The following is a 22,849-nucleotide window of genomic DNA, read 5'->3' as shown; positions in this document are numbered from 1 at the left end:
AGAGTTATACTATGTCCGCGCAACCTTGAGCGATCCGAAAGCGCGTTTTCCCCTCTTGGCCGGCGGAGAAGGGAGGCTTTGTACCGGCCGCAGAGCCCTCCACGTCTCAATAAGGTACCTGGTGGTGGTCTCGTGCTGACGATGCCCTCTCGGTGAGCGCATATTCCCCCTCATCTTTTACGAGGTTCAATACTTACAAGCATTTGTCTCGCAAACCATATTTATTTCAAGAGAATTTTCCACGTCTCAATAATTTCTCTCGTCGTATTCGAGTGCTCATTACCGTGTTATAGTTTGTTAACGAAGCTTTCCCTCACGTCTAAATATTTTAACGCAGTTTTCCTAGTCTCTATAGCCGCTCGAGTTCGCTCTTCTCCTAGGGCGGCCATTTTTCCAAGAAAGTATGCCTTCCGACTCCAGAAATCGACTATCGCGGATAACCTCAGTCCCTTTTCACGTAAGTATGAGGCTCGGAGCAGGAGCTATGGCGCTTGAAAGTAACCTGGGGCCTGACGAACCAACCGACTGAGCTATCTTGCCGGGCAACATCCAAGGGTAACGAGTTCAAATCACCTGTTATGTTCCTTTCCCCCCCTTTTTTGCATTTTTTTCTTTCCTTTTAATGTCTTTTCCTTTATTTTATCACTGTACGGGAACCCTCCTAAATATATATATATATCCTCAAATATGTATGGCCACACATGTGCAGGTCATAAATACCTGGTTCTCTACCCGAGTGCCATCCGCGCGGTATAACCGAGCTCAGATTGGTCCACCTTCACTGATCAAATAGGGCACCACTGTAGGTTAAATGAGGGTTAAATTTAACTCCTGCGGGGACGGTAAAGTATCCGCCTCCCGTGCAAGAGGACCGTGGTTCAAATCCCGGCGCCGCGCAATTCTCCACTGGAAAATGAAAAAAAACGTGTGTTGAGAAAATTGCACGAACAGGCCTGGAGTGCGGCCTGATCCTGGTGACCAGAATCGGTAACGCACTCTCTCACCAGAGCAGGATTGGCCACCCTGGTGTAGTACTTGGCCACAACCTCCTATATGAATACAACAATCAAACCCCGGCCCTGAGTCCCCAGTAGCTTCGAAGCAACTGACCACGGAGGCGGTCAGATCTGTGACGCAGCAGAGGGTGCTAAGAATACCTGGCTCCGGACAGGCCGTCATTGGAATGTGAACCTGGCAACGTTTAACGTTAGAACGTTATCGAGTGAGGCGAGTCTAGCAGTGTTATTTGAGGAATTAGAGGGTAGCAAATGGGATATAATAGGGCTCAGTGAGGTTAGGAGGACAAAAGAAGCATATACATTGCTAAAAAGCGGGCACGTACTGTGCTACCGGGGCTTAGCGGAAAGACAAGAACTAGGAGTCGGATTCCTGATTAATAAGGAAATAGCTGGTAACATAGAGGAATTCTATAGCATTAACGAGAGGGTGGCAGGCCTTGTTGTGAAACTTAATAAGAGGTACAAATTGAAGGCGGTACAAGTCTATGCCCCTACATGCAGTCATGATGACCAGGAAGTCGAAAACTTTTTGTGAAGACGTGGAATCGGCGATGGGTAAAGCAAAAACAAAATACACTATACTGATGGGCGACTTCAATGCCAGGGTAGGCAAGAAGCAGGCTGGAGACAAGTCAGTGGGGGAATATGGCATAAGCTCTAGGAATAGCAGAGGAGAGTTATTAGTAGAGTTTGCAGAACAGAATTATATGCGGATAATGAATACCTTTTTCCGCAAGCGGGTTAGCCGAAAGTGGACGTGGAGGAGCGCGAATGGTGAGACTAGAAATGAAATCGACTTCATACTCTGCCCGAACCCTGGCATCATACAAGATGTAGACGTGCTCGGCAAGGTACGCTGCAGTGACCATAGGATGGTAAGAACTCGAATTAGCCTAGACTTGAGGAGGGAGCGGAAGAAACTGGTAGACAAGAAGCCAATCAATGAGTTAGTGGTAAGAGGGAAACTAGAGGAATTCCGGATCAAGCTACAGAACAGGTATTCAGCTTTAACTCAGGAAGAGGACCTTAGTGTTGAAGCAATGAACGACAATCTCATGGGCATCGTTAAGGAGTGCGCAATAGAAGCCGTTAGACAGGAAACCAGTAAGCTATCGCAGGAGACGAAAGATCTGATCCAGAAACGCCAATGTATGAAAGCCTCTAACCCTACAGCTAGAATAGAACTGGCAGAACTTTCTAAGTTAATCAACAAGCGTAAGACAGCGGACATCAGGAACTATAATATGGATAGAATTGAACAAGCTCTCAGGAACGGAGGAAGCCTAAAAACAGTGAAGAAGAAACTAGGAATAGGCAAGAATCAGATGTGTGCGTTAAGAGACAAAGCCGGCAATATCGTTACTAGTATGGATGAGATATTTCAAGTGGCTGAGGAGTTCTATAGAGACTTATACAGTACCAGTGGCACCCACGACGATAGTGGAAGAGAGATTAGCCTAGAGGAATTCGAAATCCCACAGGTAACGCCAGAAGAAGTAAAGAAAGCCTTAGGAGCTATGCAAAGGGGGAAGGCAGCTGGGGAGGATCAGGTAACAGCAGACTTGTTGAAGGATGGTGGTCAGATTGTTCTAGAGAAACTGGCCACCCTGTATACGCAATGTCTCATAACCTCGAGCGTACCGGAATCTTGGAAGAACGCTAACATAATCCTAATCCATAAGGAAGGGGACGCCAAAGACTTGAAAAATTATAGACCTGTCCGTTGCCTACAATTACTGTCCGTTGCCTACAAATTATTTACTAAGGTAATCGCAAATAGAATCAGGAACACCTTAGACTTCTGTCAACGAAAGGACCAGGCAGGATTCCGTAAACGCTACTCAACAATAGACCATATTCACACTATCAATCAAGTGATAGAGAAATGTGCAGAATATAACCAACCCTTATATATAGCTTTCATTGATTACGAGAAAGCATTTGATTCAGTCGAAACCTCAGCAGTCATGGAGGCATTACTGAATCAGGGTGTAGATGAGCCATATGTAAAAATACTGGAACATATCTATAGCGGCTCCACAGCCACCGTAGTCCTCCACAAAGAAAGCAACAAAATCCCAATAAAGAAAGGTGTCAGACAGGGAGATACGATCTCTCCAATGCTATTCACAGCATGTTTACACGAGGTGTTCAGAGACCTGGAGTGGGAAGAATTGGGGATAAAAGTTGATGGAGAATACCTTAGCAACTTGCGATTCGCTGATTATATTGCCTTGCTTAGTAACTCAGGGGACCAATTGCAATGCATGCTCACTGACCTGGAGAGGCAAAGCAGAAGGGTGGATCTGGAAGTTAATCTGCAGAAAACTAAAGTAATGTTTGACAGTCTCGGAAGAGAACAGCAGTTTACAATAGGTAGCGAGGCACTGGAAGTGGTAAGGGAACACATCTACTTAGGGCAGGTAGTGACCATGGATCCGGATCATGAGACTGAAATAACCAGAAGAATAAGAATGGGCTGGGGTGCGTTTGGCAGGCATGTGTACTGTACTGCCAGGTTGATAAAGGGGGCAGGACCTCTGTCAAGCTTACGAGCTTTTAGTCCTGTCTCCTTCTCTGTCCAAGAGAAAAATAAAGACTGAATTGAATTGAATTGAATTGAATGAACAGCAGGTTGCCATTATCCCTCAAAAGGAAAGTGTATAACAGCTGTGTGTTACCAGTACTCACATATGGGGCAGAAACCTGGAGGCTTACGAAAAGGGTTTTGCTGAAATTGAGGATGACGCAACGAGCTATGGAAAGAAGAATGATGGGTGTAACGTTAAGGGACAAGAAAAGAGCAGATTGGGTGAGGGAACAAACGCGAGTTAATGAGATCTTAGTTGAAATCAAGAAAAAGAAATGGGCATGGGCAGGACATGTAATGAGGAGGGAAGATAACCGATGGTCATTAAGGGTTACGGACTGGATTCCAAGGGAAGGGAAGCGTAGCAGGGGGCGGCAGAAAGTTAGGTGGGCGGATGACATCAATACGTTTGCAGGGACAACATGGCCACAATTAGTACATGACCGGGGTAGTTGGAGAAGTATGGGAGAGGCCTTTGCCCTGCAGTGGGCGTAACTAGGCTGCTGCTGACGATGATATTAGTTTCACCTGGTACAGGCCTCGCTAAAATAAAAGAGACAGATTCGTTTTGTTTGGCGACTGTAAGGACAAGTTAATGGGTGAAGTGTAGGTGAAGTTCAAAATGCATGAGCTTTTGCAATAAATTACGTATACAAACAGTCTACAGTACTGTGAGCGTATGGGAGTGGGAGAGAACTGAGCCTGCTGCCCTGGCAGAATTATCAAAGCCACTGTTGTAAAATGTGTATCGAACCGCCGCATCATGCGCGCGCTGTCAATACGCAGGCGCCACGTTCTTTTTCTATGTTCACTCCTCATTTCCCCTTTCCCCTTTTTGCTTTATATATACGTGCATTAAACTCTTGTGCGTTGTTCTCGGCTAACCACTGGGTCGTCAACGTCTCCCTTCTTACATGACGGTAGCAACGCTGCCGCTGCTATGTTACAGTGGCGACGAGCCAGGAAGGCACCCACGCAGTCAAGGTAGAACCCAACGCTAAGTACCTGGAGACAGCCGTACAGCTGACCACGATGGCCTCCTGCATGCTTCCGAACTTCGACGACATCGCAGATAAGTGGAAGCCTTACCTCATCAAAGTGGAAGCGTATTTTGAAGCTAATGCCATTTCGGATTCTACTAAGAAGAGGGCACTTCTAGTGGCTGCACTTAGTACGTCGACGATCCAAATTCTAATGGGAAGGATAGCACCTGCAAAGCCCAATGCCCTAAGCTATGACGAAGTAGTCAGGGTATTGAATGACCACTATGACCCAAAGCGCAATGAAATCGCTGAAATTTTCCAGTTTTTCAACCGCTGTCAGCAGGAGAATGAATCCATTCATGATTTTTTCGTTGCAATTCGGCGCATAGCAGACAATTGCAATTTTGGCGACTCGCTGAGCAGGCTATTTCGAGACAGAATTGTCTGTGGCGTGCGTTCAATCACTGTGCAAAAGCAACTTCTGTCAAAGAAGGAATTAACGCTGGAGGAAGCGGAGTCGATAGCAATAGCCGCTGAAACTGCCGAAAAAGACGCAAGGACAATGTCCGCAGACATACCGCCTGTTCTTAAAGTGGAAGCACATCGCAAGCTACCATCGAGATCAAGCACGGAAAGCGCAGGGCGACTGGAGTGCGGAAGGTGTGGCAGTTTTAGACACGACAGCAACAGCTGTCGATGGGCTAAAGCCCTCTGTTACTCTTGTGGTCAGAGGGGTCACTTGGCAAAAATGTGTCGCAGCCGCAATGGTAATGGTGTTCCCAGCAATCGGCGAGTCCATCACGCCAAAGCCTTGGCGGTGGAAGACGCCGTTTCAGAAGAGAACAGCGATAGTGCGCACATCTGGACGTTGGCGTCAGCACGAAAGAATGCTCTTCAGCCACCAATTAGATGAACGTTTAGTTGGGAAGACGTGGATTTATCCATGGAAGTAGATACCGGTTCCCCGGTGTGCGTAATATCGCGACAGGTTTCTGATAAACATAGCAAATGCTGGCCTAGCTTGCAACCTTCACACGTGAAGCTATCCTGCTACAATGGAAGATTGCCGGTGGTGGGCGAGCTTCAACTTTGTGTAAAATACCGCGATGTTTCAGTTAACTGTGCCCTTGTAGTGCTAGACTGCCCCGGACCAAGCTTGTGCGGCCGAGACCTGCTAATGCTCCTGGAACAAGCGGGCGTTCCGGTACTACAAATGACGGGTGAAGGCGAGGCCCCGACGAATCAAGTGAACTGTCACAGGATCCATGCCATCCGCGACACATACCAGGACGTTTTCTCGGAAACCTTGGGGTTGATCAAGGGACCACCAGCCAGCCTCCTGCTGAAGGGCGACGCTGTTCCCAAATTCTGTAAGGCGAGACCTATTCCATATGCTCTACGTGACAAGGTATCGCAAGAACTTGACCGGTTAGTGTCGCTGGGTGTAATATCGCCAGTCAAGCGTTCGAATTGGGCGACGCCCATTGTACCCGTTCTGAAAGATGGCTCGGTCAGAATTTGCGGTGATTTTAAAGCTACTCTAAATCCTGCTTGCACCACGGAGCAGTACCCACTTCCGGTAATTCAAGATATCTTTGCGTCATTAGGAGGAGGCCAGTTGTTCAGTACGCTCGACTTGCGGGATGCTTATAACCAGGTGCTTTTGGACGAGGAGTCTCGGAAGCTTTGCGTTATTAACAGTCACAAAGGCCTGTTTTGTTACAATAGGCTTCCGTTCGGCATTTCCTCGGCTCCCACAATTTTCCAAAGAAAACTTGATACCATACTGTCTGGGTTACCTGGCGTTCAGGCTTACTTGGATGACGTTCTAGTCTCGGAAAAGGTTGAAGACTGCGGAGCTCGATTGCAGATTGTCTTATAACGGTTCAGAGAGCACGGCATGAAGCTCAGATACGATAAGTGTAAATTTAGCCAGCCATCTGTCGCTTATCTTGGGCATCGTATTGATCGTACCGGCCTTCACCCAACTGAGAAGAATGTAGATCATGAATGCCCCTAGTCCCGCAAACCTAAGTGGGCTGCGTTCGTTCCTTGGGATGATATTGTTCTATTCAAAGTTTTTGCCGAATATGTCAGATACATTGTTCCCATTGTACCAGTTGCTAGAAAAAAACACACGCTGGCAGTGGAAGTTATCACAGGAATCTGCATTTCGCAAGGCAAAGCAGCATCTTAAGGACGCCGAGGTCCTTGTGCATTTTGATCCATCGAGGCAACTGAAGTTGGAATGCGACGCATTCGCTCGCGGTATAAGCGCTGTTCTTTTTGACACAATTGGAAGCACCAACAGACCAGTCGAGTTCCGTTCAAGAACCCTGACAAAAGCCGAAAGAAATTATTCTCAGTTAGAACGTGAAGCACTGGCACTTGTTTTTGGGGTGGCTAAGTTCCGGGATTATCTTTTAGGTCGAGAGTTCGTCCTGGTTAGCGACCACCAGCCACTTCTAGGACTGCTGAGGCCCAACCGCCAGACGCCTGCCATGGCTGCAGCTCGCATCCAACGCTGGGCCCTCTACCTGGGAGGCTACCGTTACACGCTCGAATATGCTCCGGGAAGACTGCTACTGAATGCGGATGCACTGAGCAGACTGCCGCTGCAGAGCTCCGATCTCGTTACGGAACCTGACCCTGAAGAGTACGTATTTTGTTTGAAAAACCTGGATGAAGGGATATTCACAACACGTGAGCTGAAGGAGCTGACCGCCAATGACTCAACCTTAGCTCGCGTAAAGCAAAACGTGTTACACGGGTGGCCGAAAGGCGCAAAACGACTTGACGCTTCCTTCGTCCCCTTTGCTGATCGCAAGTTGGAGCTATCTCTGGCACACGAGCTCGTCTATTGGGGACACCGTGTCGTCATACCTGTCGCAGCGCGTAAGCGCTTGCTACAGTTATTGCATGAAACGCATCAGGGGTCCACGGCAATGAAAACAGTGGCGCGGTCCTTGTTTTGGTGGCCAGGAATAGACCGCGAAGTAGAACTCATGGCAGCGCAATGCGAGAATTGCATTGCCAATTTGCCTATGCCACCAGCGGCCCCGCCGTTAAATTGGCCTCAAACGCAGGAGAGATGGTCGCGGGTTCATGTCGACTTTGCGGGACCAATAGAGGGTAAAATGGTTCTCGTGGTAGTAGATTCCCACACTAAGTGGCTAGAAGCAGTGCCGCTGAACCAGGCTACTTCGGCAACCACCATTGACTGCCTGCGGGATACATTTAGCCATTTCGGGGTGCCAAGAACCCTCGTATCCGACAATGGAACACAGTTCACCAGCCAGGAATTTGCAACGTTTGCTGACAGGAATAACATTACACACCTAAGAACCGCCCCCTATCACCCGCTATCAAACGGAGCGGCGGAGAGGGCAGTACGGACAATCAAGGATGGTCTCAGGAAGATGCGACGCGGAAAGCTGGAGCATAACCTTATGCGTTTTTTTGCTTAATTACAGAAGGACTCCCCATAAAACCGGAAAGTCGCTATCGGAAATGCTGCTGGGGTACCAGATACGATCGCACCTGGACACCTTCTTCCCTGCGGCGACTGTGTCTAACTCTAAAAAGGAACACGACGAGTGGTTGCCTCCAACAGACTGTAGTGTACATGTCCCTAACTACGGGTCAAATGGTAGATGGATACCAGGACGGGTAACAGAGACATCGGGAGGACGGATGGTCACAGTGGAGACTCCTCAAGCAATCGTGCGGCGTCACATCGACCAAGTGCGCACCCGTACTGGATCTTCTCCAGATGAACCACCAGGAACCGACCCAGGCTCGACCAGCAGAGACAATACTCAGAGCGCACCGTCACTCTGCCACGAGCCATCCGCGAGCTCCGACGACGCGGGAGAATCTTCACCCCAAGAAGTGTTTCGGGCCTTGGACCAACAGGTGCCTGTTCCAACACTCGTGGCATCCGGGGCAGACCAAGTAACCATGCAACCTGTTCGGCGCTCCACAAGATCCCGCAAGCCAGTGCAGCGTTTTTAAGAGGGAAGAAATGTTGTAAAATGTGGTATCAAACCGCCGCATCATGTGCGCGCTGTCAATGCGCAGGCGCCACGTTCTTTTTCTATGTTCACTCCTCATTTTCCCTTTCCCCTTTTTGCTTTATATATACGTGCATTAAACTCTTGTGCGTTGTTCTCGGCTAACCAATGGGTCGTCAACGTCTCCCTTCTTACATGACGGCAACAACGCTGCCGCTGCTATGTTACAGCCACCAAAACCAAACTTAGCTATCAATGGTGGTACGCTATGGAAACTCTTTGTGCGAAGTATGACTGGATCAAGAGCCTTTGTAAAAAAAATTTTATTCAAGTGTTAGAGCCTGTGATGTAGCTGCTATCAGCTATGCTTCCCAGTGTCACAACATAGGTGTACTTTACAACAGGTTTATATTTTGTAGAAAGTGGACAGGAGACATGGTAACTGGAATGTGCGGCAAAATTTTAATGTTCCTGGTCCACTTAGAAGCATTGCAAATAATTAGTGATAGGAAATTACTGATAGGACAAATAGGACATTTCTTTCCCTATTTTCAGGCGTCATAACATGTTCCGACTGGATTTCAGCGATGTCCTCGGTGAACTAAACAAGACATTCTGTTTATAATTGGCGATAATCAAGGGCGCGTTATGGGCAATATGTAGGTAAACTTCAAAGGCGGGGAACTAATCATGGCATTTGCAGTAAATTACGCATGCAAGTGATGCGGAGTTTTATGAATGTGTTTTGCGAACAGACAATTTATCCCGCTGCCCTGGGAGAACTATGGACCAAACTAATATATGATCTAGCGGAAATTCAGATGGTGGGGGGGAGGGGAGGGAGCAGGAAGGAAGGCAGAACACCATGGTGAATGTTATGGCGAAGTAACATGTGTGCTAATGAATTACTGGCTTTTTAAAAATTCTCAGCAATTAGTGCTCCAAAGCATTACTGTGGGTAAGGCTTCAAACGGAACAGTAAAACGGAACAGGGGCAACTTTTTAAAGTATGCGATATGGCCAACAGAAACTGCAACTTTTATTAAAACTGTTTGAAAGAAGAAGCTTCGCCGCAAATCGGGTTGTAATCCTCCCAAGGTCGCACACATCTGCTGCGTTTCTTTCTTGTGAATACTGCAAGTAATTTATGTTGATTATACTTCGTTGCGTACGATCTTGACAATAGTTTTACGTAAACTAGCGATACATTTATGCTGTAGACTTGTAATTGAACTTGTAAATAACCTTCGGCCTACTTCCCTTGCATTATGTATCGCCAATGTTGCGGAGCACACGATACGTAACAGGATAACTGAACATGTTGAAAACAAGGAACTCTTAAACATAACCCAATCGCCTTTAGACAGGCGTTGTCCACACAGGACACTATACTTTTGCTTAAGGGAGCAATCTTTGATAACACTACTCGCGACGTGAGAGGGATCCTCGCACTGGACCTCTCCAAGACCTTCGACAGGGTCACGCATAGACCCATCCTGACGGATATTTCCTCTGTTAACCTGGGTCAGCGTTTTCATGACTAACTAGATCTTTCCTCGCTGATCGCAAGGCACACCTCCGACTAGGCACGGTCTCGAGAGGACCGTACGAGCTAGGCACCTGCGGTACCCCGCAGGGCTCGGTCCTCTCCCCACTATTATTCAATATAGCCATGCACAAGCTCTCCATTCACCTCACTGCAATCCTCAACGTGTGTCACGCCATTTATGCAGATGACATCACGATCTGGAGCGCCGGGCGGCTCGCTAGCCATGCTCGAACACTCGTTACAAAGCACGTTGGAGGCTACGGAATACTTTCTTCTAAACACGGGCCTAGAACTTTCCCCCGCTAAATCAGAGCTGCTGTTATACCGACAGTCCAGCACAAAGGGTCAGAAATCTTACGCCTATGGAAGCTCTGCCGATAGAAATTCGAACTAAGTATGGACATCTAATACCGAGGATGGGCTCGGTCAAGATTCTAAGTCACCTCATTGATGCCAAGGGCTGTAACTCGACGGCCCTCAACAGGTTCACTGGACAGGCTAGTAATGTCATAAGACTTGTAGCCCGCGACTCGAATCAAAGAGGCGGCCTCAAAAAGGACAATCTGCTCAGAGCTTATCAGGCATCCTTTATAAGTCATGTTATCTACATCGCGCCGTACCTTAGTTGGGGTAAGGCGGACAAAGTCAAAATCGACTCTCTAATCAGAACCGACCTCGAGCGTGTGCTCGTCCTTCCGCAGTTCACGAGCACCGAGAAGCTGCTGGAGCTAGGACTCCACAACACCATCGGTGAGCTAATAGAAGGTAACACAGCGGCGGAAATAGTGAGACTATCATCCACTAAGCCAGGGATCAAGATTTTAGAAGAAGTGGGTATCCAACACAGACATAAACCGGCGAGCAAAGTTGATTAGACCCGGGAAACCAGAACTCGCATCATGCTTGACCCCGTGAAACATCCACCCAGTGCATAACGAGGGTAGAAGATTCGCGAGAATCAAGTCCATCCTTAAAAAGATCAGTCAGCAGAAACTAGATGCCCTCTTTGTCGATGCTGCCACATATGACAGTGGGGATAAGTTCGCTGTCTCGGTTGTAGACGCGGGAGGCAACCTGGTTAATGCAGCCACTGTCCATACTAAGTTTGCCCATGTGGCGGAGGAAGCAGCGATCGCTGTAGCTTTTCACAGCTCAAAAGTTCCCCCTATCGTCTTCTCGGACTCGCGCACGACGGTTAGATCCTTCTCGTCCGCCCTCGTGTCTGAACAGGCGAACAGTATTGTGAACAAAGCACTTCAAAGAACTCGGAAGAGCAGCGAAGGAGGATACTACATCTCGTCGTTCCCAGCCCATCTAAATAGCTCAGTTAACTCGCTCGGATGTAATCATCACGAGCAGGCGCCCCGGAGAGCGCGCGATTTCACGTGCCACGCTGTTGCGGGTAGCCAGGCTTCGAACGAGGTCAAGATCCACAGAGATGGATTGTGTACTTACCACGAAATTTTTTCGCATTATCGACTGGGCAGGAGGACATCTCCACCCACTCCCCACTCCAAATTGAACAAACCTCAGGCTAGCACACTCAGACTTCTACAAACACGTTCGTGTCTTACTCCTCGGTCCCTTAAAGGGACACTAAATCGAAACAATAATCAGTTTAGACTAATAAAGCATTGTTTGAGAACCCTGCAGGCAGTCATTTCAAAATAATAGTTTGATTCATAGATAAGAAAATGAAGGTCGAATTATCAGTATTTGAATTTCGCGCCAAAACCCCGACGCCCGTTCGTCAGAATGACGTCAGAAATTCCAAAGTATATTTTCGCATTTGGGCCACGTTGGCTGAGTAAAGGTTCCCGAAACTTGCCCTGTTTAATATTTGATTCCTTTTGAACACAATGTAGTCAATCTGTACCGCTATATAAGTAAGTAGGCCTTAGAATATGCCATCAATATCCATTACGTCACAGCGACAAGGTGCGCGAACTTCGAGGAGGCGTCGCCACCCATCTTTCGTTCTTGCGCTTTTTTCTGGCTTACCAGGCGTATTATTGTGGTAAGAGAGGTGTTTTTAGTGTCGCATAAAGGTACTTTACTGATGCAGCAGAAATCATTTTTCTTTTTAGTGTATAGACCCTTACCACTCAGTCATTCCCCAAATCTGGTCATGACTCGTGCTCTTTTGATCACATGCTCTGGCTGTGCATAAAGCCCCTGCACGATAAACGGCAGTGGTCTCCAAGTGCCCAGGCACTACATTCCACTGTACGTTGTCGCTCGTGCCACAACCGGTCGCAGGTTGACGCGAAGCAGCGATCACGAGCAGATCGCTGGTTACAATAGGCGGTGGTTTTTGGATGGAATCGCATTCACAGTTTCAATCGCAGCTGGTGCAATTAAAGCCTCTCCAACGACGCGAAAGTAAACAACGCTTAAAAACAAAACGTCGCTTCCACTCGGAACAGGAAGCTGCAGCTACGTAAGTTCCGTTTGGCGCCGGAAGCTAAGGGGGTGAGTGGGAGAGGGTCGTGGAGGAGGAGGGCAAGTTGGCGGTACTTAAAGGGACACTAAAGCTTACTATTAAGTGAACGTGGACTGTGGAAATACCATCCCAGAAACCTCGAAACGCTTGTTTCGTGCTAAGGAGAGACTTATTTTAAGAGAAAGTGCGTTCTGAAGCATCCGCGTGCCTCTAGCGCAGTTCAAATCGCCCGCCCTCCGATCGAGGAGTACTGACATCATGGTCTCATAGTGACGTTGCGCCATCGGTGAGTAGAACGGCGTCCGCAGACGGCGCTACGGCTTTTCTGCGCAAAACGCAAACGCGCGGCCAGAAACAGAGCCAAGACAGAGCCGACAGCAGAGCGAACGCGGTATGGTGGCTAGCGGAAGGAGAAACGCGCGACCATAAGCTGGTACTTTATTCTATGACGCGAACTTCGACGCTCGTCGCAATGGACCCTGACAACGACAGATTGGCTCGCGATGCTGGGCTCAACTTCAGCGATTTGAGCACTGACGAGCGCGACCTGCTGCTGAGGGCTCGCGCTGCCGGCGTCGTTGCGTACTACGACGGCAGCCTCGACACCGGCTCTCCGGAGCGGGAAAGCAACGAGGGCTTCCCACGACATCACAAGGACGTGGCATTCTCACTGCTTGTTCGAAATGAAAGTTTCGCGATCCAGCAGAACCCGCACAGCACGACGCGATAACGAAACTACTGAAACTCCAAAGCGTGCGCGGCGCAGAGTCCCACGTCATTGCGGCGGGACTTCGTCTCCCGGTCCCATCGTGGGCAGAGCCACCGAAATAGTCTTGTGGAGCCTTCGGCTCCCCTAGATCTCAGTTTCTCGGGACTCAAATAACATTCTTGTCATGCCATGTCATGTGTCGCTGACATTACTTGTACGTCCTGACGTGGCAGACTTTCAGCGAGAACCACGTAATGATCTTACACTCGATCCGCTTTTTGTCGCCGCCCGTGCTTCTCAAGGCAGCGGTCGCTTTATATTTCGGGATAAGTTTCTCTACAAAACTAATTACTCCGGGCATGAACAATTCATAGACAGCTTTAAAAGCACAGTCTTAAGAGCAAAGGGTGCACTATCTGCGCTGACTAGAACTTACAGTGCGCACCACAAATCATTATCAATGACACGTACGCATATTGGAATACATAACAAAGTGAAATGCAGATGTGTTCAGGATACAATGTACACATAGGACTCTCGGGTTACCATGATTACCATGATTCTGCGTAGTGAAAACAAAATGACGTAAATATTGACACATGTACTTGTTTATCTTTTTCGGGCGACCGCTTCTCACCGTCTAATAAATGTTACCGCTCAGCACGGGACACGCCCGCATGTATCGGAAGTTTCTCGAATGTTATCGATGTTTCTACCCATTGTCTGTTGTCACCCAAGCTTGTGTAATCTGATTGCATGTGCGACACGAATTGTGTAGAATTTTCTGGCAGACACGCGGGAACCAGTGATTACTCTGGAACCTTCGATGACCCAGGTATATAAAAGCCGACGCGCTTGACCGGCAGATGAGACATTCGACGATCGCCCACTGTGTTCGTCGCTATCGTTGTCCTTTGAGTGTAGCCTGTTGTTAAGGGCACAGGTTCGCCCAATAAAACGCTCGTTTTGTCAATCACAGTTATGCTACCTTCTTCACCGTCACTACTACGTGACGATATACACATACATAGGCGTGATATGTCAGCACATGACATATCTAAGTGCAACTTCGAATTATTGGTGTTAAGCGTACAACTTCAAGCCACACACGCCAAAAAGCCAAATGGGCAAAAGAAAGAAGCAATGGAATTATACATGTATTACAGTATGGTGAATGTATGTTTGTGCTCAATCTAAACTTACACAGGTTAGTTTTCCTTTGTTTTCATTTATTCCAGACAAAGCAGTGTCAAATTTATAAATAAGGTAAAATTCGCGAAGCTCGCCGTCATGGCTGGTGCGGAATCCAGATTCGAGTATCGTCACATTGAGATAGTTAAATGAGTGGCCCGGCATGGTTAGCATGTCTTGAGAGTGGTAAGTTTGTTTGGGATTTGGCACGCGATCTGTGACTGTTAAACGGATCCTGAAAGGTGTTTCAGTCTGGCCTATGTATTGCATGTGGCAAGTGCACTCAAGGAAGTACACTATATGTTACGAGTCGCAGTTGAAGCTGCCTTTGTCAACATGCATTGGCTGGCTGTGCTGGTGGCAGCCAATCTAGGACCTACATTGACGGACACACACACACACACACACACACACACAAACGCGCGCGCACGCGCACACACACACACACACACGCACACACGCACGCACGCACGCACGCACACACACGCACGCGCACACACACACACACAAACGCGCACGCACGCGCGCTTTTTCAAGCATTTAGGCTGACCAGTTGGAGTTTTGAACGCGCCGTGGCGCGACCTCTCGGCGGTCAACGAAGATGGCTGGGTAGTATGGAAAATACGCCCCGGGCCCGTAGAGGTCTTGCTCGCTTTGTGCTTTGTTTTGACTTCTGTGCGTAGTTCTCGCACTCGAAAATTGTTCGACACGTGCCGGTATCCAGTAGCCCGAGCTCATGTACCCGATGCGTTGCGCCGCAGAATTGTCAGCTGCAGCTCTATCATGAAATAATTGCGCGAATGTGGGGGCTAAGAAATTTAATTCCCAAAATGGTCGCTAAACTATTCGCCTTAGCGGAATGTTTCATGTGGGGTGTGCTGTGCGTTCATGCTGGGAGCAGGAGTCGCTAAACATACAGTAAGGGATTGAGGCTCTTGGGTCCCTCTTCCGTTCAGAACGCGCAGCGAACAAAGACAGCAGCAAGAGGGCGTTCAACGAGCGCGCCCAGCGCTCTCGTTTACTGCGAAGCGTTCGTTGAGAGCGACGTTACATAAGTGCGGCCGTCAAAAGTCGCGAATGGGATTCTCTGGGTCGTCTTCAGACTCGGTGCGGCCGAAGAGTTTGGCGGCGTATGACTCGACAGGCTTATATAGTCGCGGGCGCCGCGATGTTCAGCTCGCTTTTACTTCCCCTCTCCCGCTCGCTCCGAGAAGCCGCTGCGAAACCTGCCGTCAGGTTTCACGCTTTCCTTCTTACCCTCAAAAGTTTCAGAAAACTGTTGTTATTGTGTGACTTCATGTCAAGTACAGTGTCTGTGTCAGCTGCACAGAATTTAAAAAAAAACGTGAATTTTGTAAGGAATATGTTTACGGATATTCTATGAAGTTATGTGTCTGTGATTACTAGGAACTCGGTAGCGTGGAAAATATGGCAGGTAAGTAATAACCATATCCTTAATATTCCCCTAATTAGTGCTTATAGAGGAAGTACTTCAATTCCAGAATTGAGGATTCAAAGTCATATTGTTAACTCAACAAAAACTTCTTAAACAAAATTGTTTTGGGTGCTACAACCTACAGTACATTGGCACTGCGGGCGGCGCCTAGTATGGCAGTAGCGAAAGAAATATGAAATAGTGGACCAGTGAGGTTGATCCCTCAACCCCCTCTATTGCGAGTGCAGACCAACAGGTTTCGCTGGCACGAGCTTCATCGAGGTCCTTTTTTTTTATGGTGACGCCAAGAATCGACGCGAAGCGTGCTCTCTTCTGCTCCCAATCTTTTTGTGGTACCGCAGCTAGGATAATCACGTTTGTCCGTATAGCAGCAAATAAAAACAAGGCTTTATTGATCACAATAAAGAAAAGTCGTAATTGTCATAACATTGGCGCCCGCGCAGTAGGGAGGCAGGTGGCGTTTTCCGTTTTTCTAATATGGTGGGGAGATCAGCGTCACTGAGGCATAATTTAATTTTCGTTTTCGTTCAGGTAGGGTAGTTCAGGGCTGCCCAGAGCCAAAATACTGCGGGCCATAGTACCTACGACGATTTTTGTGAAGTTGTTGTTGGGCAAGATATGAATGTCGGCCTTCAATTTTGCAAATGCAATGTTGCCGCTAAAATTGGTAATTAAAACTTTATAATTTTTTTTACTTGTGACGTGAGCCGTATTTGCCACGATGCCGCATTTGTATGGGTTGCCAAGCATTACAGTCTGACAGAAGATGTGCACATGCGCTTATCACAAGTTATTAGTGCAGCACCACGGCCGCTCGATGCAAAGCAAGGTGCGGCCAGCTACGTCGCGCAGCGGACAATAGGCTGGCGCGTCTCGGCCGAGTTTACAGTTGCGACCGCTTTTCTTGGTGAGGGCGCCACCGGTCAGGGATGCTTTCGCGACTTCGCGCCGGGGCTAAGCGGGCGTTGGTTCTCGCGTCAGAACGTGTTTGCCTCGTGCTCTACGCACTAATCTCGTGCTTTTTCGCGTGCATGTGTGTGAGCAAGCTGTGCTTTGTTAAGGCTTTTCGGTGTGCGTGTGTGCCGTAGCCAGCCTCTTTCATGTGGCGCGATGACGCGCAAATGTTGTGTGCCACTCTGCGACACGAATGCCAAAAAGGACCCGACTGGGAAACATCACGAGTTCCCATGCGACTTGGAGCGTCGAGAAGCGTGGCTAAAAATATCTCTCGCCAAGGAGTCTCGGGAAAAGGAAGCAAGTGGGAACTGAGCGATAGATCTCTGGTATGTTCCCTGCGCTTTGCACAAAGTGACTATAAAACGAACACGGAACTTAGGCCCCTGCTTCCGAATGCGGTACCGACCGTGTTTTGCAAATATCCACAGTACCTGCAAAAAGAGAATGTGCAGCCCAAAAAACGCCATCGAGGAAACTTTACTGATCCCACAGTAGTTGAGGCAAGCGACAATTGCGGCAGCTCAGGAGAAAGCCCCAACATCGAAAGTGCCTTGCAGTTTCTCAGCAACGAGGTGGAAGCTCTAGTTCCAGAGACTGCCTTAGAATCATGCTCTGAACGTAGTTTTTCTGTTGACCAGGCCTGCCAAACTACATTAGATATTGTGGACGTCCTAGAACAGTCAAAGCAAGCAGTCAAGAGATTTTTAAAGAAAGTTGCCCGTCAAGGAGAAGAGGTGAAAAAATTGTAGTCCGAACGGGACGAAATGAAAAACCGCCTCTTAGTTTATGAAAACAACAACGAAATGCAGTCCTTGTTCAGGTATTACAAAGAGCAGAAAAAGGAGACAAAGCTGCTGTTTTTATCAGCAACCAAGTGGCCACTCCAGGGGGAAAAAAAAAAACTTGCCTACAATGAAAGTTTTTTTTTTTAATATTTGGGGTTTTACGTGCCAAAACCACTTTCTGATTATGAGGCACGCCGTAGTAGAGGACTCCGGGAATTTTGACCACCTGGGGTTCTTTAACGTGCACCTAAATCTAAGCACACGGGTGTTTTCGCATTTCGCCCCAATCGAAATGCGGCCGCCGTGGCCGGGATTCGATCCCGCGACCTCGTGCTCAGCAGCCCAGCACCATAGCCACTGAGCAACCACGGCGGGTACAATGAAAGATTACTGCGGGAATGTGTTTTACGGAAAGCGTGCTCAAATAAAGGGCATGAGCATGTTCGAAGCAGAGGCCTTTTGAAGCTTCGTTAAAAGGGACGCACTCCTTAGATAACCTCTAGCATCACTCAATATGCTTCGTTTTCATGAGAAACAATCTACTGATGAATATTTGCAATGATAAGCGTTTTTATTTCATCTAAGTTGGTTTGAATTACTTGGGAAACCCGTACAAGTTCTCCCTATGTAAAGTTTTTACTTTGCGTACGTGTTCACGAGAAGTGAATAAAAGTACTGATAGATTGCTTCAAGCAGAACCTCTCGGTGGAAGTGCACCAACCGGTCGTGCATCGTACGGGCAACGGTCACGGATAGCGTTCAGGCGTATTCTAGAACAGATTTCCACCCATGTGACAATCTGTTGGCGTTTGTGGCGTAATCAGCACTTCCATCGACGACTTAAAAGATTTTGTCTGCATTTTCAAAATATAAAACGCATTATTTACGCCTTGACTGGAGTGGAGATCGCGCGTGCCGACGCAGCTGTGAAGGCGCTCTCTATCAGCAGCCATCCCCGAGCGGTGGCGCCGCAGCGGGCGCACGGAGAACTAGGCCCGAGACGCCGTTCAGACGCGTCGCAGCGGGCCGCACCTTGTGCTTATGGATCGAGCGGCCGTGGCAGCACACTGTTATTTGGCGAAGAAAAAAAAACAGCGTGTATTGGCTTCGAGCTCCACTATGGTATAACTCCACCACTGGAAAATCTGGCGCCACCGTTGGCGTGACGTGCTATTAGGGATCACGTGGACATAGCGGCCGCGTCGGCTGCTTCGGGAGCGCCGAAGCGAGCTGAAAAGTTCCCTCGTACGCTGCGGTCCTCATTTATTGGCGGGATTTTCCCGCTACGAGTGTCTCCTTTACAACGATTGAAAGCACTAGAATAGGTAGTGGCTGCCTTTGAAGGTGCGCAACATGGTAGGCTGCTGCTCGGTGCCGCAGTGCCGGACGTACGCAACGGAGCCCGGTGTCAGCCTTATTCGTACATAGCCGCAGGACAAGAAGCTGCGTGAAGCTTGGCTCGCGAAACATAAAACCGGCAAACAGTCATCGGCTACAACTCGGGTATGCAGCAAGCACAGACGCGAGGAAGATTTCTGCTTCGGCGCCGGGTCTGCAATGTTCGGAAAACGCGCACTGAGACGCTCGCCCGAGTCCGCTGCCCGACTAATGTCATGACGGTTTGGTCTATGAACATGTCGATGTTATATATACTGGCAAGTTCACTGGAGTGGATAGGGAGCGGTAAGAAGCACAAAAAAAAAACGCATGGCATATGGTCATGTTTGTGTTATGAATTAATGCACTGGATTACAAAAAAAGAAGCAGCGGGAAATCGCACGCTGAGAACACCGATAAACATATAGTGCGACGCAACTCGAGAAATAATATTGAAACGTCCAAGAATTTAGAAAAAAAGAAGATTGAATCCCCGCGACGTCCGGCACATCAGTCCCCGTAGGCGTCGAAGTCTGGAATGAAATTCTTTTTGGACAGCTCTGATAGAGTCCACGCAACATTTGTTGCTTGTATACTGTCAAATGCTCATATTCTGCAGCCTAAAGCTCATGGCACTGTGCGAAAACGCGCACGCGGCGAAAGCGAAACAGTGCGCGGACAAGCATGCAGACGCGCGCAGTCGGTCGCTGCGAAGCTGTGCGATCGCTGCATTGAGGCTTCATTCTATTACGCTCCATTTATATACAAACACTATAAGACCATATTTCACATAGTTTGGTCTTGGCGTTTGCCTACCTTTCACGCAAGAAGCCGGTTCGGGAGGCTAAATCGCGGCGACCGCGCACAGTGGCGTTCACTGTACGTATTCGGTAAAGAGATAGCGTCTGTAAACGATTCTGTGCTTTCAGTTTGCCCAAGACTATTATTTAGACAGTAAAAAACTTTTCTCGTTTCGAAAGTACTTACAGAAATTTCCGGGAGAGCTCCCGCGTGGTGTTTTCAGCGAGCGCTGACAGCAAAACCTATGAGGAGCGCGCCGCGTGATCCCTCATACTACGCCAGCGAGGCGCTTCCTATAGATGGCGACTCCGTAACTCCTCGCCGCCAATACGTGCTGCATTCGCGACCTCTGGGAAAGAAAGCGAAGGAGATCGAGGGGGACCCGGGGGATGTGCGCGGTGTCCAAGGCGGCTGTACTAGCTGGTGCTGAAACCCGGAAATTGTCGATATCCTCGCCTTCCTCGAGTACACCCGGGGGGGGGGGGGGTGACAGAAGAACTGAGGGCCCCGGGTGCCAGACGACCTAGCTACGCCATTGGCCTTACATGCTGGAATTTTCAACATCCTGTGCAACGACGTGGTGGCGATCAACAAAATTGGCTGGGTAGTATACAAGTAGCAGCTCTGCGCATTAAGTTAATTACGCTGTCAACGAGCTGTATATATATACATACAGCCGGTCTCGCTTGCTTTGTGTGGGTGTTCAGGGTTCATTTCTTGTTTTGTTGTCGTGTTCAGGAAAAGGCGCCTGCGTTCGCTGAGAGTTGATCATCTTGTCCAGAGTGCGCGCGCCATTTTAGCTTAACCATGAGGAAAAGTGCAGTCGTCTCTAAAGGTGCTCGCGGATGAGTTCTTTTTATTGGAAAACTGGCACGTACAGGAATTTACAGGGCCTAAAGGGATTTTTGATGATCAAACGACCCACATATATAATTAACCGAAAGTTCATTATAGAGCTTTCGAAACTGTTTCAGAACGCGTTGTTCATCGAGCGAACAAGTGAAAGCAAATGGATCGACTGACATGGCACAGAGAGTCATGTGCGGCAATAAAATGAGGAACTGTAGATAAAATGTGTCTAAACAGCCGTTGTCACGTTAAATATGGTACTGTCAACAAATGAATTATGACAACGAAACCGTTGCTATAGCACGGCGTCATTCGATTTTCTCCGAAAAGAAAAATAAACTACTGCGCGTCAGCGCTATGCAGACACCTAGTCACAGTATTCGCTGATTTCCACGTCTGGAAATGCGCTTTTGCGGCATAAGCATGCATGTGGCCGGCAGTGTCGGCGTCAACACACAGCACAGAGTCGGTCGAGTCACATGGGGTGCTGACGCCGGCCATTACTATATTAGTTTCATCATATGGTTTCATTGCTAACTAGTGCATTTGTTGGGTCACGGTTCTGAGTTGGTGCACGAGGTGCACGTGCTTAAGCGAACAGACACATATTGCAGCAGTGTACTGTTGCACCTTGGCATATCGCGTAGCTTGAGCAGCACACGTGTGAAAGCGACAGCTAAACGGCGTCTGCGACCTCTCGTGCTGCAGTGCGCGCACGCGTGTGACGGAACGCAAAGCCTGGCTCCCAGGCAAGAAATTCTCTCAAATTTCCACTGCAGCGCAGCTGAGACGAGCATGACATACCGCAGCGAATATGCATAGTTAGGGCATCGCGTTTTGTAGCTCCCCGGAACCTATAGTGTAGCATATATATATAGCTAGGGGTACGTTATAGCTATGTTGATCGGCGTTTCCTCACAGGGGATGCATCTGAAACTTTCACCGGGACGCGTGCATGGGTAGTAGAGAATGGGGCTGCCCACTTGGCTTTCCCCGATACGCGCTCAGTTCCTGCTTTTGCGGTCGCGATCGGCGGCACTGCGCCGATACGTGAAGGAAACTTTCGTACGGTGCGATCTGAACAGGAAAAGCCCCGATGAGGAAAAAAGAAAAAAGAGAGGGTGTACGGTACGCGTGCCGTGCTGCTGCGCATCGCTCCGCTAGCGTTCTCATCAGAACGTATATTTGAAGCGTATAATATGTTAATGTTGTCATTAGAGGAATGCATGTGCGCAATATGTGTATAGAGGAAGCGCGGGCCGGCGACCCAGTAATAGCGCTTGTCATGCGTCTATCATAAGATTTCCTCGTGCGCGTGTCCCCGAAGAAAAATATGTCGCCCGCTCAACGAAAGCGTACTCTCAGTTATAAGCCTGCGTTGATCTCGCAAGGCGACTGTCAAAGAAGCGACATAACGGCAGGAAGAGTGTGCGGGCTAGAAACCATATTGATACGAGGTCGTATGAGTAAAAACAGCGAGCCAATGTCGCAACGACGGCAAACATTTTTATTTCCGCCGTGCGCGCTCACATGCACATCTGGAATAGTTTGCGCCGCCGCCTTCTGGAGGTCACTTTGCGACCTTGATTTTGCGCGCAGTTCTACGAAAGTTTAAGCGCAGCAGTTTCGAAAGGAAAGCGTGCGTCGCTGTTGCAAACGACGCCCGCTATGTTCCAGCGCGGCGCTGCGGCGCCTTGGAATCGCTGATTAAAATACAAATTGACGATCCTCGCTACCTCCTCCTCGCTATCGCGTTATGCGAAGCGCTTGGCTGATGTGTAGTGCTTGTTGTGCGTCCGGCTGTATCGCGGCTGGAAGTGTTCTCTCCGCCAGGGTGCTAAACAACCGTTCGGTGTGTTTATCATCGTGGTCCTGCAGCTGACATTCTTGGCAACCGCCGCAAGGTGAGAGGTGCCCCACGGCCGTTTTCACTCACCGTCATGTGTACGTATACGCGTGAACCGGACTACGTTCTGCTTGTGATTGCTTTCGGTCTAGAAAGAACGCGATCTAGGTTACCGCGACCGCGCCGTCTGCACTTTCTTCGGTGACGACGACGGCACTCGGCCGCTGCTTTTCTTCTCCCGTCGAAACTCTACCGAGCACACCCCCCACTCGTCATTTCAA

General features: G+C 48.7%; 1 protein-coding gene across 8 annotated transcripts in view; it reads left to right on the top strand.

Annotated features, from left to right (window-relative positions):
- Positions 1–15,908: 15,908 nt before the first annotated feature.
- The window catches only part of Aldh-III (Aldehyde dehydrogenase type III), a 243,327-nt gene continuing 236,386 nt past the window's right edge, over positions 15,909–22,849 (top strand). For 6 of the 8 annotated variants that reach the window (XM_075673394.1, XM_075673392.1, XM_075673389.1 and 3 more), the window contains exon 1: positions 15,909–15,932. In XM_075673394.1, the coding sequence (XP_075529509.1) occupies positions 15,926–15,932 (7 nt within the window). In that variant the 5' untranslated portion in view covers positions 15,909–15,925. Of the gene's footprint in view, positions 15,933–22,430; positions 22,667–22,849 lie in introns of those variants that run through there. The other 2 variants (XM_075673390.1, XM_075673388.1) reach the window with 2 other exon arrangements.

This window comes from Dermacentor variabilis, chromosome 10 (assembly GCF_050947875.1).
Source record: "Dermacentor variabilis isolate Ectoservices chromosome 10, ASM5094787v1, whole genome shotgun sequence".
NCBI lineage: Eukaryota > Metazoa > Arthropoda > Arachnida > Ixodida > Ixodidae > Dermacentor > Dermacentor variabilis.
This window is presented reverse-complemented; position numbering and strand designations above follow the sequence as displayed.